This window comes from Equus caballus, chromosome 21, assembly GCF_041296265.1.
Source record: "Equus caballus isolate H_3958 breed thoroughbred chromosome 21, TB-T2T, whole genome shotgun sequence".
Classification (NCBI taxonomy): Eukaryota; Metazoa; Chordata; class Mammalia; order Perissodactyla; family Equidae; genus Equus; species Equus caballus.
The window spans coordinates 39,921,562-39,941,903 of NC_091704.1; the positions used below are offsets into that span (position 1 = coordinate 39,921,562).

At 37.9% G+C, this 20,342-nt stretch overlaps 1 protein-coding gene across 5 annotated transcripts in view; it reads left to right on the forward strand.

Annotated features, from left to right (window-relative positions):
* The window catches only part of C6 (complement C6), a 62,248-nt gene that overhangs the window by 9,162 nt on the left and 32,744 nt on the right, over window positions 1-20,342 (forward strand). For all 5 annotated transcript variants that reach the window (XM_014734894.3, XM_070245875.1, XM_001496383.5 and 2 more), the window contains exons 5-8: window positions 3,741-3,882; window positions 8,449-8,587; window positions 11,770-11,970; window positions 15,543-15,783. In XM_014734894.3, coding sequence (XP_014590380.2) covers window positions 3,741-3,882; window positions 8,449-8,587; window positions 11,770-11,970; window positions 15,543-15,783 — 723 coding nt within the window. The remainder of the gene's footprint in view (window positions 1-3,740; window positions 3,883-8,448; window positions 8,588-11,769; window positions 11,971-15,542; window positions 15,784-20,342) is intronic.

A 20,342-nucleotide genomic window follows, 5' to 3' on the forward strand; every position in this document is an offset into this window, starting at 1 on the left:
TAATTTCAAAAGAGAAGATTGAAAATGATTTAAACAGTGGCAACATTCCCAAGTCCAATACTCATTCAAATTCATAAATTCTGATATTTAAGTATCATTAGATTATGATCAAATCTTGAATATACTGCTTAATCATATGTATTCTCTTGCCTCTTAATAGCTCTTGAAGGCCATCATTTTGAACAGTCTAGATCATGTTTCTGTAAGTTTTTTCAGTAAAGGTCCAGATGGTAAATATTTTAGGCTTTGTAAGCCATGCAGTCTATGTTGCAACTACTCAACTCTTGCAATGTAGCATCAAAGCTCCCGTAGACAGTGTATAAACAAATGAGCACGGCTGTGTTCCATTTGAACTTTATTTATGAAAACAGGCAGCAGGTCAGTTTTAGCCCATCAGCCATAGTTCACTGACTTCTTATCTAAATAGTCAATTTGAAGTTAACATAAAAGCAGAGCTAAGATGAGTAAAATCCATACCATTTCTGTGTAGTCTGGAATACATTGAAAAGTAAAATATTTATAATAAGATAGCAGATCTCAAATCCCATAGAAAACTGACCCCAGACCTTGGATCTAATGTTTTTCTCCTCTTACTCCTTGCTTCCTCCCTTCAGCTTTTCCAATCTTTTCTGAATGTCATATAGGAATGTTGGCGTCAGGGTTTTCCCTCTGTGCTCCTCCAAACCTGAGATACGAGTGTGGGATGTGGGAAGGGAGATATACATCATGCCTACACGAATAAGGTCATTCACAAGTTGACAAAAGAGGGAATATGAGAAAAGTCTTGATGGCAATAGCTGAGGGGAATACAGACCTAAGCAATACATCTAGAATGTTAAGAAAAAGATTTAGAACTGAAATAAAACTATTTGAACCTTGAAGGATAGTTTTTAGAGCAAATTACCAGGAAGAAGTCCTTTATTCAATGGTTAAATAATCTGTGAAATTTATTACAAAAGAGCTTTGTTTAGGTCAAAAATATTCACAAGTTTGAGAAGGCCTGAGAAACACCAATGGGCTGTCAATTCATAATGAGTGATTTCAGGAAAGTTAGTGGTGTAAGCATGGCTTATCTGTAGTTCATCAGCAAAATCCCCACAGAAAGTGATAAAAAACTCAACTACTGAAATGCATCAATAATGTTTGGTAAGCAGTTGCTACCTAGAGCTCTCTTAGTGACCCTTACCCTGCTGTCCGGATCCCTTCCCCAGGAATACCTAGACCTTCCCAGGACCCAGCCACTAACTAGTTAATCCCTGGCATGGTGGTTGGCATCCATTCTCATTGGGTTGTGCCGTGGCCTATTGGTTGTTAAATATTCCACTGAAGGTGATATGCTACTGTGCTCTTCTAAAAACGTCCAATAATGCCACTCTCAAAGGGAATAAAAGGTTGGATGGATCATCATTTGTCTGACTTAGGATGATGTTTGGCCCTCAGTTGACAAAGAACTCTCTATCCTAAAGCATTCCCCTCTTCCCTTTCCTCCCTCATGATTGCTAGTCAGAGTCCCCCAAGACTAAATATATTATTTTAATGTATACATGGACCTTTGAGAATTACCCATGAGATTAATCCCCGTGTACTATGCCAACTGCTCTCTCAAAATCACAATTTTAAGCATTAAGACTAGAGAATTTGCCGCTGGTAGTAAAAATAATAAACTCTTGCAGTAACACAAATCAGTTCAAGTAAGTAGGAAAACCTCGTACAATTTCTAAATGATTACATAGCTCCTGCTGTAAATGTACAAACGTGTGTGCTGGCTAAAACACGCTGACTTCTGCAAATCCTGCACTATCCAAACTGCCCTTCCGCTTTCCCTTTCCTTCTCTGCTATAGGACGTATTCACGGCTTACAGTCTCTCTCCCCTGTGCTTCCTATTTCATTGAGTTTCCATTAGCCTGGAATCATTCTCAGCTATGCCCTGTTAGACCTATATCACTCCTGCCACACTTTCATAAACATTACTCAAGAGGTGTCCTCCTGCTTTGATCCATACCCTTGCTAATAGGTCATCTCCAATACCCCTAGAAGTACCAAGTGGATAGAATCTCTTGTATTCTAACATGTCTGATACCCATTCACAAAGCTAGGTTGGTGAGAACTGTACCCTGCATGTGTATTCCTCTACTCACAAAATGGGATTCTTTTTGCATAATCATATCAAAAATTAGCTTTTGATTAAATTTGTAAGTGCCAGGTTCAAAACTTCTTAAAAATGTAATATTTGTTCTTTTTTATTCTTTAGAAAAAAACATCTCTATTTCAAACTAAATTACCCATTCTGTTCTGCCCTGAAAAAAGCAAACAAACAAAAAACTAGAGATGTGCTATTTCAAAAACAGAGCATCTTTCAGATTATGTCTTGTAGTGACAGAAACTCAATTCCTTCTATATTTTCAGTCTTGTTTGATTGTGGTGCCCATAACTCTAATTCCTTATAGGAATGGTCTGGATACAATGCAAGGTTTTAAATAATCAAAGGAGGACTTAATTACTTTCATTACACTCTACTTAGTGAAGATTATTGACTAAAACAGTTGAAACCAAATGCTTTCTGGGGAACTCTCTATTAATAAAAATCCTTTAATTCAACAGAATACCCAATCTCCCCAAGCACTTTAGTTGCTCAAAATAGTCGTGCATAGCTGTAATGAGATGCTGATCACAACTTAAAATAGTTAACCAGATAATCTTGAGTAAAATATTTAACCATTGCCAGTGAGACCTGTACATAATGGTACAGATGTTAGCATCTCTGATTATCGGCAAGAAGCTGAGGGACAGGAGAGGGGTTGTCACTGTACATAGTAGCTAAGGCATTTCAGTTTCCGTAATATGTGGGTACACACTGATTCCAAGGATCCTTATGAAATTCAGCAAGCTTAAAAAGGATGGGAATTATCTGAGTATGTGGAGTTTGTTCTATTTTCTAAATTTACTCATTTAACCTGCTACCTAATGCTGTAGTACCAAGGCATTTAACTTGTCCAAAAAATAGTTAAATATAGTAAATTATATATGGTAAAACAATCATGATCAATAATTATATATAGTAAATATATACAATAAAAGATGTATAGTTATATATAGTAAACACAGATAAGTGTGCTATTTGATTTTGACAAATGGATACCCTCATGTAAATAACCCCTAATATAGAAAATTTCCGTAAACCTAAAAAGTTCCTTCTTTTCTCTTTCCAGTTAATCACTCTTCTTGCTCTTTAACATCAGTTAAAGGAATCACATGGCATGACTCTTATGTGTTTGGTTTCTTTCACTCAACACAAAATTTTAGAGATTCAGCCATGGTATTATTTGTACCTGTGGTTGTGAGTAGGTGTCAAATTATAGTTTTTTGAATAAAAACAGTGACCTTGAGTCTGCTATCCTGAATCAAAACAAATTCTGAACCTACTGTTAATTTTCTCCTACAGAACATGATTTCTGCAATAAGCTTACTGCAGTGAAAATGGGGTTCTAGAATTGTTTCTCTTACTTGAGACAATATGCACAATGAGGATTGAATAATTCTATAATGACTCTTATCCTAAAAAATAAGGGAAAATATCAGTTTTTCACTCTATTTCCATATTTCCTAAATCTTTACCAAAAATAATGAAAACTTGCTCTCAAGTTTCTCTTGAAATTTAAAGCTTGCATGTTTCAAATCAATAATTGCTTTCATAACTGACCATTTGTTGTCAATCTTGTTGTTTGTTTTTCTTGACCAGGCCGCTGCATTGCCAGCAAGTTAGAATGCAATGGAGAAAATGACTGTGGAGACAACTCAGATGAAAGGAATTGTGGGAGAAAAAAAGCAGTATGCTCACGGAAGTATGATCCCATCCCTAGTGTCCAGTTGATGGGCACTGGGTATGTAATATCTTTTCATTGTTTTGGGCAGTAGCGGCATCTCAGATCTAATGAGTCAGAAGCAGCAATGAAACAATGAGACACATCATTGTCCATCTTCCTCATTATCCTCTTACTACTTCCACCAGCCCTGTCTTTGACACTTGGCTACCATGTTAAGGCAGCATGTGGCCAGGATCCTCACCCCTAGGGAATAAAAGAACTTAGCACTTTCATACTTAGTTTAGCCAGCAATGTTACAGGCCCTTCATAAATATTGTTTGTTTTAATTCTCATATATCCTTCTGACAGCTCTGGAGTGGATGAGGGTAAAGTGGTGGGAGGCCAGCCAAGCTGGGAGGTGCTAGGGCGGATTCCTGGGACTGGGTCTTTAATGGGTGAGTAACCACTCAGAGAAGTGCAGTTTCTCACTGATAATGGAGGTCGAGGGTATCAGAAAAGTATGCTTGTGACTCTATTAAAAGTCAAAACACTAAAGAAGCAAAACCATCTTCAGGAGTGAGAGGCAAGCTCTGAATTAACAATGGGAGACAAAGCCAGAAGGAAAGGAGTTAGGCAAACAAGAAAAGAGGGTGATAAAAAAAAAAACAATGGTGTGAAAAGGTAAGAGAGCAAGAAGTAAAGTGACCATGGCTAGGGGGTCCGAGCTTCCTCTCACATGGCCTGTGTGATGCATGGGTACTCCGGTACAGTTTAAAGGCAGAAGGTCAGACCTGTGTTACCCTTGAGTTCTACTCGCTCAACTTACAAACCAGGAAACTGAGCTTCAGGAAGCTTAAATAACCTGTCCAAATCTACCAACTAGTGAAAGGTAGAACCAAGATTCGAATCCAGACTTCAAAACCCAGGTTATTTCCACCATCTCATTATGATTCAGGACTACATCTGCTTTAGAAATGGAAACATACTGGAAGAAACCTTGGTAGACCACACAACCCTCTCAATCTTTGAATAGTGCTCAGAAATTCTAATGTTCCTATTTTAGATCATGAGGACATTGGAGGTTTGACAAAGGATTCTAAGTTCATTAGACTGAGCCAATGTCTTAGAAAACTTTAGGAAATATAAGAGAAGTCAATGAACACAGAAGAGCTTAGCCTTAGTTGGAAGCATAAGAAAAATAAGTAAAGATAATCTCCTGTACTCTCCTGTTCCCATGGTTAAGAATTCTCCCTTCAATTTTTGGGCAGAAAGCGAGTAGTTTGCTATAGGCTTTTATTGCTTTGCATTGGACTTTTTTAAGTCTTTACTTATGCTGCCAGGCTGGCATAATATGAAACCTTGGGGCACAAAAGACAAACAGCAACAGTTGCAAATACAATCTCTTTTGATTAGAATAAAAACCAGAAACTCAAGGACAAACTCAAGGACAGCGGTAAAATGGAACAGCCATTAGTCTGGAAGGAAGGGGAGTCAGACTTTAGCCACAGTTCTGCACTAACTCACTATATCATAACCACGTTATTGAATGTCTCTGGGCTGCTGCTTCCTTATTTGTATATTGGATAGCTACGAACCGATTTGAAGTTCTGCCCTAAGAATTCCTAATTAGAGTTGATTTCAAGGAGGGTGTTTCAACAACATCTTATCAATGTGCAGAAATGGTTTCCTTCTTTTTCCTTCCCCGGAAAGAAAACCTCAGCCAAAAACTCCCACTGATAATCACATTTTCTACTGTTCTGATTGATGAGGGGTGACATTCCAAACTCACCTCTTGTTCAGTTGGTCTAGACTCTAGAGTTGCAGATGGGGAGGACCACATGCTGTGTGTACTTTGGCAGAAGGACCATGTGGCCCTCTGCCAACCAGAGCTGTTGTTCCAAGGATTCTCAGAAATGAGCAAAACCTGCTGGCTCCAGGACAGCCAGTCCTCTGCTTGCCTCCCCAGGGACTGGGAGTTTTGAGAACTGCTTACTGGAATCTCTTTCTAATCTGCTGGCCTCAGAATCTCTGCCCCCTCTCCTACACATGTCTACCCACAAAAGATAGCTTCCTGGGTGGCTGTACCTCTTTTTAAATGGCATCTCTCCAAGAAAGAATTTAACAAGACGTACCAACTTTCCTACCTTGCCAACATCAGTCACCGGGTCTAAAACTTGAAGGAAGAATCAGGCAATAATAGCATACTGTTTGTTTTTTCTCACGCTCAGCTAAGGTACAAATGCATACACACACACTCACACACACACACATACATACATGCACACAAATGCATATTTTTATATATATAATTTTTTATTCAAAAAGTTACAAGATATGACACATAATGTCAAATTAGATAAAAGCAACTTAGAAAACTAAAATATTAAAGGCCTTGATGTATTTGAAACACCAAAATATTTAAAGTCAATTTCAATACCACAGACAGAAGGAGAAAGAATAGAGCTGAAAATTGCTGCATAGTTTACTTAACACCTAAAAGAGTCCTCAGGCATGCTCTGATAGAGCCACGTGCACAAAAATCCTGTCTTCAGGCTCTCTGCAAGCAGCTGCTACCTTCACAGATTCCTTACGAACTGGGACCCATTTTTCTCAAGCCCTTTCTTGTTTGCGACAAACACAATAAGTAAACAGCATGTGGTAGTCTGAGTTCAACAGTTCTTTTTTCCCTCATTGATCCCACTTAACTCGGAAAACAAAAATGAATGTCTTGAACACTTGTGTCTGTTGCGCTAACTTAAGCAGTTTAGAAAGTTCTTCCCAGACCAGCTTCTCATACTTCGTCCCTAAGATACCTATTGATACAAACTCAAATATGGATGCGAATGAACCTCAAATTATGCTTGCAGCTGAGTATGAGGTGCATCTTACAGAACCCACAGGAATCACTTCTTTCTTTAACAGCTTTATTGAGATGTAACTCGCATACAAATTCTCCTCCTGTGTGCCTCTTTTACTCTCACACTACTACCATACTCATGACACTTCTGACACCAGATGTGTGAGGTTTTCTCTCACCAAGCAATTCTCTCTGACACCAGCTGGGTGTCCTACAATTTAACTTAATTCTGACACTATCTACCTGGGCACAGTGTCAGATCCCACAGGTTAAGGGCCCAGTCTAAGAAGACTGTGCCCCCTACTTCAGATGCCACGCTCAAGTCCAGGTTGTCACCTGTGCTTCTGACATACCAGATGTTCTAACAACTCACTCCTTGGGTTTGACTAATTTGCTGAGAGTGGCTCACAGAACTCAGTAAAACAGTTTAGCTACTGTTTACCTGTTTATTATCAAAGGATATGATAAAAGATTCAGATGAATATCCAGATAGAAGAGCTGAGTAGGGCAAAATATGTGAGAAGGGGAGTGAAGCTTCCATGCCCTCTCTCAGAGCACTACTCTCCCAGCACCTCCGTGTGTTCACCAACCCGGAAGCTCTTTGAACCCCGTACTTTTGGGATTTTTATGGAGGCTTCATCATGTAAGCATGATGGATCATTAACTCCATTTCCAGCCCTCTCCCTTCTCTGGAGAATGGAGGGTGAAGCTGCAAAAGCCAAGCTTCTAATCATGGCTTGGTCTTTCTGGCGACCCACCGTTATCCAGGAGCCCACCAAAAGTCACCTCATTGCAACAAAAGACACTGCTATCACTCAGGAAATTCCAATGGATTTAGGAGCCCTGTGGCAGGAACTAGGGTTCAAGACCAATATTAGAACAAAAGATGCTGCTGGTGCTCTTCTCACTCAGGAAATTACAAGAATTTTAGGAACTCTGCGCCAGGAACTGGGAGCAGGGACCGTTAGATATATTTTCCATTATCTCATCACATGTAATCCAATATTACCAAAATTTTTGTCAAAAAAACTTCCTTTTTTCACAGAACAAAAATACCTATAAGAATTTGGAAAACTATTAGCACCCTGGTGAAGTTTTTCATCTACCACAAAACAATTTCTTAAATACTTGGTTTGTGAAAGCTAATTAATCTCTGTGTGCTTCAACTTCCTCCTTTGCAAAATAGGTATAATAATTATGCCTACATCACATGGTTATAATGAATATTAAATAAATATAATAAATATTAAATATAGGTCAAGCAGTGCTTGACTTATAGTAATAGTATGTAAGCGTTTGTTAAATAAATTTTAAATATTATTACAGTTACTAATAAAGCAATAGTAATATTATTACCATTCTATTAAAATATTGCTATTACTATCTCATTATTAACTCTCTATGAGAATTCCTTTATTGTACCATACAGAAGGAAGTGGACCCAGAATGGCATTAACTATGTGATCATTTGTTTCATAATCTGCTTCCAAAGTTTGCACTGGCTTTGTAAGTCATGAAATAATTATAAACTCAAATTTTATTTCATGTTGGAAGCCGACAACAATTAAGTGAGTGGAATAAGGAGATCTAACAGAGCCAAAAGGGTTGAGTTTTGGCTTCCAGCCCTTTCTGGATGCTTCACTATAGACTAGAAAAAATGGGGTTTCCTTCAAGTCATTCGTCATGAGTCAAAAGTGTCTAAAAGAAGAATTTCTTTCATATAAGTAAGGTAAATTTTAAAGATTGCTCTACATCTATTGAATTCTTGAAAATTACTTTGTTTCTAGGTTTCATTTTCTGGCAGGAGAGCCCAGAGGAGAAGTCCTTGCTAACTCTTTCACTGGAGGAATATGTAAAACTGTCAAAAGCAGTAAAGCAAGTAATCCATACCGTGTTCCGGCCAATCTGGAAAGTGTCAACTTTGAGGTATGACAGCCTATCATGGCGGCACTCCAAGGCCAATGGTGATTAAAAGCTGAATTTCCAATGTAAAATTAGTGATGAATGAAGGGACAGGATAAAAAGATAATGAACAGTTTTATCACCTATTATACATTGGTGTTTAGTCCTTCCACAACCCAATGAGGTCAGTGTTATTATCATCAATTTACGGATGAAAAAAGTACTATAACTAATTTGCCCAAAGTCAAACAGCTAGTAAATAGTGGATTACAGACTCAAGCCGAGGTTTCCCAAACTCTGGATATTACCGGCTCCAAACACAGGTTCTTTTACCTGACACACAAGAAAGATACCAAAATAAAAATGGGAACACCAGGTTTATGACAAGGAAAGACCGCCAGACAAGGAGATGGGAGTTTGTTAGAACTCAGATCCACTTGCTCAAAGGAAAAAAGGTAGGGTTTTTGTTTAAGGTTTTAGGTAGAGGAGGGGAAGCACGTGACCTTGCTGGTTCGTGCCTTCCCACCAGCCTGCGGTTGGCCTTGAGAGGCTGCTTGTAGGAAGGAGGATGGTGAGATAAGGGAATCCACAGGTGAATATCCTTCATTGTCTGCCTCCACAGTGGATGGTGGATTATGGTGCCAGGAAGCCAAGGAACTGGGGTGTGGGAAGCTTTAGCTTCTTTTTTTTTTGAGCAAGAGTAGTCCTGAGCTACCTACTGCCAGTCCTCCTCTTTTTGCTGAGGAAGCCTGGCACTGAGCCAACATCTGTGCCCATCTTCTTCTACCTTATATGTGGGATGCCTACCACAGCATGGTGTGCCAAGTGGTGCCATGTCCACACCTGGGATCTGTACTGGTGAACCCCAGGCCACCGAAGTGGAATGTGCGCACTTAACCACTGCACCACCCAGCCAGTCCCCAGCTTCCGCTTCTTGATAGTCTCTGGATATCAGTTTCCCTGTAATAAAACTTCAAAGGACTGGAAAGCAGCCAAAATGTTAGCATGAGGCCACCTGGGCTCTAACCATTCATAACTTCTATTTGCCCTGTGAAGTTCAGGGATACAAAGGTTTAAAAAACTGACATTTACATATGACTGTAACTTAGAGAAGCAGAGGAAGTGGAGGAGTGCTTTTGGTTTTAACCCCATATATGCTGGGTTTAATGTAGGGAAACTGATATCAGGGCTGGTGTCACAGAGTCTGTGCTTTCTGCAGTGAACATACAGCTGTGATATATACCCACACAGATAAATAGCTCCATTTATTCAGAATTTTCTCCTATCGTAGATAGCTCTTTCAGGTAACCACAAAATTTAGACATAAAAAAGTGCCTGCTTCTAAAAAAATCAAGATGAATCTAAATATATTGGGGGTAGCTCTGCTTATCTTCCTTCCCATCTTATAAGTTGGTTTGGTTTTCTGTTTGTTCTCCCAAGTGGTAATGAGCAGTATCATGCCTACTCCCAGAATCTAGCCCAGTGCTTTACACATGGTAAGTGCTCCATACTTGTCGAACTAAAGTAAACAATCTACTTCATTTAATTTATGGTAAGAGAAACAGGAAAGACATGATTTTAATGGTGACATACATGCCTACAAATTTGACATGCTGGAGAGCATTTCTGAAGGTCTAATGATTTCTGAGATATTTATGGATAGTAAAAGTTCAGAAACATTCATTCAACATTTCCTTTTAAAAAAAAACCTTTATATACATATAACTATAGGTATTTTCCAATTTGATAAACTCAATTTAAAACCATCTAATGTACATATTAATGAGTGTGGGAAATGTCCTTGGGAACTGCCAAATTCCAACACCTTTTGGAAGACTGGCCCTGAGAAGTCCCATCTCTGCCTGGAGGTAGAAGTGACAAGAGTAAGGAGGGGCCTCTGACCAGGTAAAGAAACTACCCGCTGTCTCCCTTCAGATCCAGAAGTTGCTAACCCCAGGGCCCACCAACACCAAGGGAGGTGGAAGAGGTCTTGCCGGTACCCTGAATAGGAGCTCAGAAGATACTTTTTTCCAAAGAAACAATAAAATCAGGAATCCTGTCAAAGATGGTACTACTCTTACGATGTACAGTATTGAATAGGCTTTGTTGACAGAGCTAAAACCCAAACATTTACATATAATATTGTTATGTTGGAGGATGCTTTCTAGCTCCTAAACAACCAATCAATGAGCTTACTTTCAAAATACAATACTTTCCAAAAAACAAAATGTGGACGTTTTAAATGCTAACCAGCAGGCACTTCAATATCTGAAAGTAACACTGAATTTTGGACCGTATTTTCCTGTTGAGCAAGACTCTTGCAACTGGGTTATTTTGTCTTTCTTTGACTGATTTTGCAGGCTATTTAATCGTGACATGTGGTTTGCCTAACAGTGCATTTTAATATTGAATATTTTAAAACAAGAAGAGGTTGTTTCCATTGCAAACCAGACAAGCATCTTGAACATAAAGAAATACTCTTCGATCAATTTACTTTTCAACTTAAAAAAGTATCTATTGTTGTCTTCTTACCAATATAACCATAACAGGGATTTAACTTGTAGTTGGAAAACATCCTGCTCTACTCATAGCTCAAGTCAAGTCCCACTGGCTTTTTCTCTTCTTCCCAGACTAAGTCAGTGAAGACTGATAACCCGCCACCAGGCAGAACCAATCTATTCTTTGTCCTCTGCCTTGTAGACATGGCCAGTAGAGTGCTGATGCCCAACATTGAATAAAGCTAAGGGGATGGGAATGGAACCAGAGCAGACAGGACCTACCCTTCCCTTTTCTAGCCCTCAATTTTCTGAAAGATACCTTAAATTAAACTCAAACTGCATCAAATTAATAGGCAGACTGAAAATAGTCCTCGTTGCTTATCACCTCAGTAACTCTCAGTTTAGGAGTCATTTCCTTGAGCAAGCTTTTCCTGGTATTGCCTCTCTGGATTTTGTATATTTGTGGCAATCCCGTTGACAGTACAACACTTGTCACATTGAATTAAGTGTCTGTGATTGTCTTTCTTCCTAACTAAACTATTGACTCCCTGAGGGCAGGGACTAACATTATTCCTTGTTCCCTAGCAAAACGAGTCCTCAGTAAATATTTATTAATGCATAAATGAATGAACGATTCTTGCATCAGATCTTCACAGTAGCTCTGGTATTTCCTAAGTTATGTTTTATTTCATATGGATTTTTCTCCAGGTACAAACTAAAGAAGATGATTTGGAAACAGATTTCTACAAGGATTTAATTCCCCTTGGAAAGAATGAAAATCAACAAGCCTCAGCTTCAGGCGTAGGGAGCAGCAATTTTCATTTCCCTGTTTTTTATTCCTCAAAAAGAAGTGAAATCTCTACCCATAGCTCTGCCTTCAAACAAGCTATTCAAGCCTCCCACAAAAAGGTAATACACGTGGTTCTTGATCTTTTTATTCTTTCCTAAAAATTAATGCCAATTCCAGCAATCATGCAATGAGAAGGGGAGAGTTTTCACATTAAATCAGTAAGATTTCTAACACAGATTTAAATAGTTTCATGTCTTGTTCTTGTTGTATCTCACTTTAAAAGTTATAGAGGTAATATGTATAATGATGCTCCCTGTCTGCATGCGTTTTGCTCTGTTTAGGGTTGTGTTTTCTTTATTGTAACTTTTCTTTGTCTTACTGTTTTAGGTTTATTTCTTATAAACTGCAAGTAACAGAATTTTGCTTTTTTGAGTGTAATCTGACAGTCTCAGGCCTTTGCTAGGGAAATTCAACCAACTCACATTTAATATACTCACTGAAACACTTGATCACATTTCTTCCATCTTTAATTTTTCTACTCATTTCATTTTGTTGCTATTTCTTGTTTCTTTACTTTTTCTGTCTTTGTCACATTTCTATCTCCTCCCTCTTATCCTTTTGGTCATTTTGGAAGTTCTACTAAACTTTGAAATTTTGATTATAGTTACCTTTCTCTAGTTAACGAGCATAATTAAACCTGTGTTTTTCTTCTGTCACATGAAGTAATGTCTATAGTCCCCAAAAAGATGTTTTATTTACCTATTCCCCACCTCCCATCCTCACTGTTTCCTTGAGTCCTTGAGAACACATTCACTTCCCTACTCCCCCACCACCGTGATCACAGACCTCCAAACCCTCAGTTTTATTGAGATAGTTCAAAACGTATGTGTTCCAAGCTATTCATAGGTATCATTTTGTATTTGTTTTTATGTTATATATATTTATTTGTTTTTATTCTGACTCTTGTCTTCTCTATTTAAAGATTCTTCACATAACACGTAAATTCAAAGTTAATAGTCTGTATTTTACATTTGTGTTATATTTTATATATGTATTTGTATGTATATGTGTGTGCATATATGTATATCCCATTTACTCCTCACTGTCTCCTCTTTTCTCATCTTCTCTTTCTTGAAATCCTTGTTCTCATTCAGTTGTCATATTTTTATATTTTCCTCAGGTAGGATACATGCAAGGTATATTCCCTAAATCTTCATATATCTAAAAATGTCAACCCTAGGGGCCAGCCCCGTGGCCTAGTGGTTAAGTTCGGCACGATCCACTGATATGAACATGTAAGAAAAAAAGAGAATAAAACAGATTCCTTTTATAACTAGATTATTAGTTCAGTTTCAAATGGGTCACAGAGTGTCCCTCAAACTTACCAAATTATATTCTTAAGACAAGATAAAATTACCGGGAAGTAAAAATATACACCCCCACCCCCAGGCCCTTCCCTTAATTTCCTGATCCAGAATATCTGGGGTCGGGCATGTGATTCTGGCTTTTTCTTTTTGAGTCCCCCAGCTCACTCTGATGTCGTATCCAGGATTGGAAATAATTGCCTAAAAATATAGTGAAAGATGGGGAGGGAAATGGAGATGTTGAAAGAGACATAGATAGACAGATCTCAGTCTCAACATTAAGATTTGCTTCACAGAATTAGTTTATAAGTGCTTCAAACATATTAGAGGACATTTGTAAAACCCTTATCTGTCAGTAAACAGCTGTTATTTGATCCTCTAATAGTCCGCCCCAAAGTGGAAACATTTTGGGCTATTCGCAGTATCTGGTTGGATCCTATGAAACTGCGATAGTCAACTATTTTTGACTCACAAAATTGTCCACTTAATATGATTCAACCCAACATCTTTGATTAGATCTGAACAGAATAAGGAAATCTCAGGTTAAATCAAAAATGCCACTGCAACCTTAAGTCTTCAAATAGTGAAAACAAGTTACCACAAACTTGAAAATCAATCCATGCCCTTTGGTGGAGCTTAATGCGCTTTATTTATTTATTTTGTCAATGATTGATCTGACTAAACATTTGTTGGGCAGTCTGTTTCAAAGTCAAAATACCAATTATTGCAGTAAGATTCAGTGCTGTTTCTGAATTACTTTACAAAATTGAACCGACAAAAAGATGGTTAAAATAAAGCGAGATCTCACAAAGTGTTGAAATAGATCGTACGTGGTTAACAACCTACTGTTACATAACTCTCTAGTCTAAAATAGCCTATTCCAGCCATCAGGCACTGGCAAGTGGAATGCTAGAGAAGGTGATGTGTTGAGTTACCCAAATTTCACTTGTATTTTCCACAATTTAGTTTTTAAAGCAACCTGAAAATTTTGAACCGCCCATTTAACATCCCTGTCTGAACAGGCATTTCAGAGACTCAGTGAGTAAGTGTGCTTCTTACTAAAAGCACAACGCCCCTCCAATTTTTGAAAACCATGGTTCTATGAAAAAATTCAAGTATTAAACTTAAAAATAGAATTAATGGACACTTACTAAAATGTAAGCTCCGCAAAGGCGTGAACTTTGTCTGCCTTGTTCATTTCTGGGCCCACAGCACCTGAGATAGCAGAGCAATGTAAATATATTGAAGGCAACAAGGTAGGAAGGAGGGAAAGAGGAAGGCAGGAAGAGATATAGGAAAAGAGAGAGAGTGGAGGACAAATGATGACTCTTTTTCATTTCTTGTGATTATTTTTTTCTTTTGTTTACGCAGCTGTCCTAATTAAACATACAGGAAGATAGCTGTTTAATAATTTACCACCACAATAAAGTTATTTCACTAAAATATACTCCTTTCTCTGTTACTCTTACTCAAACACTACAATTTGCTAAAATTGAGATATTAGATAAAGTATACAGAATTTTTAAAAAAATAGTCTACATGGCTGCACTCATAAAACTCAATGGATACGTAGAAGGGACTCTAACAGAGTGAGATTTTGAACGTAGTAACAACCACCTAATCCTAAATGAACCTCAATAACAAGAAATGATTTAAAAATACAATCTTCAAACAAATATTTCTGCTCATGGGTGGAAGAGAGAGAATATAAACAATTTTCTTTAATTTTACCCCCTAAGTAATTTAGAATCATAATATTTGGAGTTGAAAGGGTATGTAATGTCACCTGGTACACAGACGAGAGCTGTATACCAGGTGACATTTCATAGCCGACTGAGGCTTGGAAAATTTAAAGGCTTTCTCCCAGTTAGTGACAGGGTATGACTTGAATCTCAGTTGCATAACTTCCCGTTGAAAATTTACATGATCCTTTTTAAATTATTTGCATTAGCAAGGCCTTCTAAGTAAAAACTTCGTAAGGATGTAGTCACAATTGACAATCGAGAGAGAAAATTTTATTTTTCTGATAATTGATCTCTTTCCCATAGAATAACATATGCCTCAGTCACAGTTTACGTTATTGAGATAATCTTGTCTGTTCAGCACTTTGAAAGAGCACCTCATGGAAAGGTGCTGGAAAATAAAATGAAAATTATACTTTTGTACATGAGAACATGCAATTGAGAGTTAAAATTGTTGGCGTACTATGACTGGAATGAAGCTAAGGATAAATAGATGACATTTAATGCTTGATACCTCAAGCTTTCATTACCTTTAATCATCTTTATTTATTTTTTTTTTTACCTCTTTTCTCCTCTTCCATTTAGGATTCGAGTTTTATTAGGATCCATAAAGTGATAAAAGTCTTAAACTTCACAATGAAAACTAAAGATCTGCAGCTTTCTGATGTCTTTTTGAAAGCACTTAACCATCTGCCTCTAGAGTACAACTCTGCTTTGTATAGCCGAATATTTGATGACTTCGGGACTCACTATTTCATCTCCGGCTCCCTGGGCGGCGCGTATGACCTCCTCTATCAGTACAGCAGCGAGGAACTGAGGAACTCAGGTATGCTTGCTGCAGCCCTCATTTCTTTTAAGTGATATGATAGCATGCAATACATTTTTCACTTTATCATTTTAATTCTTCTTCTTTATTGACTTTATTAGACTCTGCTTTATTTTGAAAATAATATGAAGAACAACCAAAAAGTACAACGCAAGCACACAAAATAAAAATAGAAAATTAAGACAAAAAAAGAAGGAAAAATAAATATGCTTAACCTCTTTGACTGGGCATCAGATTTTGTCTCTGAATTTCCTGACATCTAGGAACAACATAAGCTACACAGGGGTGGTAACTGAAAAAGAGAGACACATGCCATTATCTCAAGGAAAACAAAATGTGTCCTGGAACTAAATTCTAAAAGATAATTTATTTATACTATTTGTATAGGAGATAATAATTTTATAGATCAATAAATATGGCAAATTCACTAGCAGTCTTTTTCTTTTAATGAGTTTAACTAAAAGCCAAGGGCATAAGATGAAAGAGCAGTTAAGGACTTGGCAAGAGGCTGAGTTAATGTAGCCCAGATATGCACCTACCATTGATAAAACTTGAAACCAAATGAGAAGCACTTTTGTTTAAGGAAAGATTGCAACTTTATATCTTGGGATATAATCAGTGATATTTTTCTGCTTACGCATAAAATAACAATATAAAGCTTGGTTTATGAATAAATTTTGGTTTCTTAAGTATTATCTTAAATTACCAATATTAATTGTTATTACAGCTTGAGCTCCTGAGGATAAATTTGTTTTCAGATTCCTGTGTGAAATGACGTAGGGTCTTTGTGATGATTCTATCATGTGTCTCTTGAGAACATGGCTGGGAAAACTGTACGGTAACTAGAACTCCACTGGCCACTTCCCCGAAATGAATCAGAATTCTACATCATGTAACTTTCATACAAAAGAACCCAGGAATTTCTTTAAAAAGACAACATCAGGCCAACCCAGGGGTCAATAGAGTATCAATCGCTCTGTTCTTACACCTCACTGTGGCAAATACTAATGCTCAGTGTGACTGCCCTGAGTCCTTCCAAACATTAAATGACCAGATATCCCTCATGATCTGCTTCCTAAGAGAAGAGATGGAATAAATGTCTTTGAGAAGGACTTTCAGTAAGAAGGTATTAAAAACATTTTACCTGACAGAGTTACTGAAATCCAAAAGATTTATGCCGTGATGGGCTTTCCACACTGCCTGTCCCTTATGTCCCATTTCAGTTATCCTTTCCACTGAAGCAACGTTTGCATGATGAACCGGACGTCTTCTGCCACTGAGAATAGCATCAATGTTAATGCTGAGCAAAAATGGTTAGGGGAAATCTCTGCCCCTTGACTTGATTTCATCTCACCCTTGGGATGAAATTATGCTGGTCACTGCTGCTGTAGCCTAGAGAATAATTTTGCCCTGGATGAGCTATACTTATCATACATTCAGAGCAAAGCTTCTAAAGGCTTTGGGATCAGGTCAGTTAAATAACTATGTGAATCTTTAATCAACCACCCAGCATTTTAATAGCTGAAGCCCCATAACCAAAATGAAAAGGGAGGAGCTGCATTTTCCTACTAAAACATTCTTACCTATTCTTACCTGCCCTCTCTTTTTCTATAAATAGAAACCAGCAAACAGATATGCATAATAAGGGAAAGAAAGGGAGCTTGAGATGTGATAGGAACTAAAAATATATAACCCTACACATCCACATACACATACATACACACGCTATATATAGTATTTATAGTGTGTATATATATAGGTATATTCAATATGTTCAATAAAACATTCTTACATATAATATATATTCTTATATATATATATATATATTTCTCTGAGTCACAATAATAATATTGGTGTGCAATTTTAATTGTGGTTAAGATGAAGCACATTCACACAGAAACAAATCTCAATAAACTGGAATTCTCTAGTGGGTGTGTTTACCTGTTTTTGGCCACTCTCTAGATGAATACACTCTGGGCTCCTCCCTTTTCTCTTTCTATTCCTTTTCCCCTTATCTGGCCATTACATGGAACTAGAGTATAGGCTTAGTTTTTGTTTACTTTATTCAATAAGAATTATATCCCTTGTCATTAGTTTCCAAAAAATGGCTTGAATATTTCATAGTCCTTTTTCTCCCTCAAGAAGAAGGAAACGATTAAATTGCTTGTTATTTGCCTCCCTTGATTTATTCCTCTGTTGTTCAGTGTGCCATAGTCAATTTAAAACCTTGAATAAAAGTTGACATTGCTTCAGTGTGCAAGGTGAAAAGAATTTCAGGAATACAGTGAAAACATTAAACAATTAAAATATCATAATATGCAAGATGGTAATTTTAAACTCCTTTTGTTAGGAAGTCATTTTCTGCTTTGAATTGGAGGAGAGAAACTATTCACCCCACTGTTTATCAGTATGCCATTTTTGAGTCACACTGTTGACCTTTGCCAGTCAGAGTAGCTGAGGAGATTTTCAGAATACTCATCCCTGTGCTGCATCAGAGGGATGCTCAGGTTTGAGAGGCTGAGTGCTGTAGCATCAAGCAACTCTGTCGTTAGTGTGGATGGAGGTTAGGCAGTAAACTACAGGACACACGGTATTGCGAGGAAGAAAAGAAAGAAATTCAGACGGAAGTTCTCTGATAAAGACGTGACATTTTAATTCCTGCATGACCAACATCATGGCTCATAAGAGGGATTCATCATTCAAATCTTCAAGGATTTTTCTATAACCCTCAGAAAATGAAATTAACTAAGTTTATAGTTGATTAATTATGTTATAGTTAATCGGACACATAAAACATAATTTTCACTTATAAATAATAAAAACCTAATGAAAGACTAGGAAAAGGATAGGACTTGTGCCCTATAGATGCATTAAATTCCTAACATGGCCTAAACATTTGACTGATCCATTATAAGAACAATCTTACCAGAAAACAAAATGACTTGTATTTATTCAGCCTGGCCAAGTTAAAGATGCAAAGGAAACATGAGGGCTTCAAACCAAGAATTTTTTACTCCCAACTTAGAATGCATCTCTTCAAATGTGTCAAACTATTGAAAAAACTTTGAAGTAGGCAGACCCCAACCCCATCTCCTCAGCCTCATTTCTCAGTGATCAGTGCCTTTAGCTTTCAATTTCCCTATCACACCCAAACTGTGCCTCAAGCTCTAAAAACACTCTTTCCTGCCTATTGTAAACTCCAACCCTAAATATCAGTATTTGTAGCCAGCCCTGACAGCCTAGTGGTTAAAGTTCAGCATGCTCTGCTTCGGTGTCCAGGTTCAATTCCCAGGTGCAGAACCACATCACTCATCTGTCTGTAGCCATGTGGTGGTGACGGCTCACATAGAAGAACTAGAAGGACTTACAACTATGACATACAGCCACGTACTGGGGATTTGGAGAGGAAAAAAAAAGAAAGGAAGACTGGCAACAGATGTTCGCTCAGAGTGAATTTTCCCTGCAAAAATGGGGAAAACTTCAACTTAAATATCAGTGTTTGATAAACTTCCTTGCTTTAAGGTGCCTAAAAGCTGATATTAACAGCTCTCTCTCTCATATGCTTATGTTTTGCAAGGCAACTTTAAACATCAAAAAACCTGGATTCTAATTTTGATGTTTCAGGTAGCAGATCAGGTAGGTTGGGAAGCTATTAAGCAATATGGTGGCTGGCCTAGTGATGCAGTGGTCAAGTTTGCACAATCCACTTCAACAGCTCGGGGTTCCCTGGTTCAGACTCCAGGTGTGGACCTATGCACTACTCGTCAAGCCATGCTGTAGCAGGCATCCCACATATAAAGAGGAGGAAGATGGGCATGGATGTTAGCTCAGGGCCAGTCTTCCTCAACAAAAAAGAGGAGTGTTGGTAGCAGGTGTTAGCTCAGGGCTAATCTTCCTCAAAAAAATAATAAAAATAAAATTTTAAAAAAACTAAGAAAAAAGAGAAATATGAAACATTGCTTCTTCTCAAATTATCCTAAATAGGCAGTCCCAACTCTGCCTACCAATAGCCAGACTTGTGTCCATGCCCGGTCCTACTCCATCCCTCACATCCACATAGATTTTGAAGTCATTGAGAAAAATGGCAAGCATTATAGTGGGAAAAAGTGATTCAGATGCCAAAATCTTCAACAAATGATGCTTGGAAGTTTGGTAGAAGATAAGAAGAATGAGGATAAATTTATTAGAGCTGGATGGCCTGAGCCTCAAAGCATCAGGGTTTTTACAAGACTTATGAAACCATGGAGAGTCATGCTATGGAAGCAGCAATGGAAAACTAGGAAGATATCAACCCCAGTTCCTATATCTGAAGGGGCTGGGAATGAGGCAGTACCAACCTCCCTTGGAGACAATAGGGGAAACATGTCAAGTACAGGCTTGAATTAAGATAAGGAGATAGAACAGCCAGTGAGGACGTTGAAAAGAGGAGTTCATAGGTCAGGACGTGAGAATTTCTGAGAGCAAAACAAAAGGGTTTGGAAGTAGCGATGGAGTGAGCAGCTGAGCCAGGGAGCAGAAGCACAGAGAAGTACGAGAGTGAGTGTTCAGGGGAAGGGAGA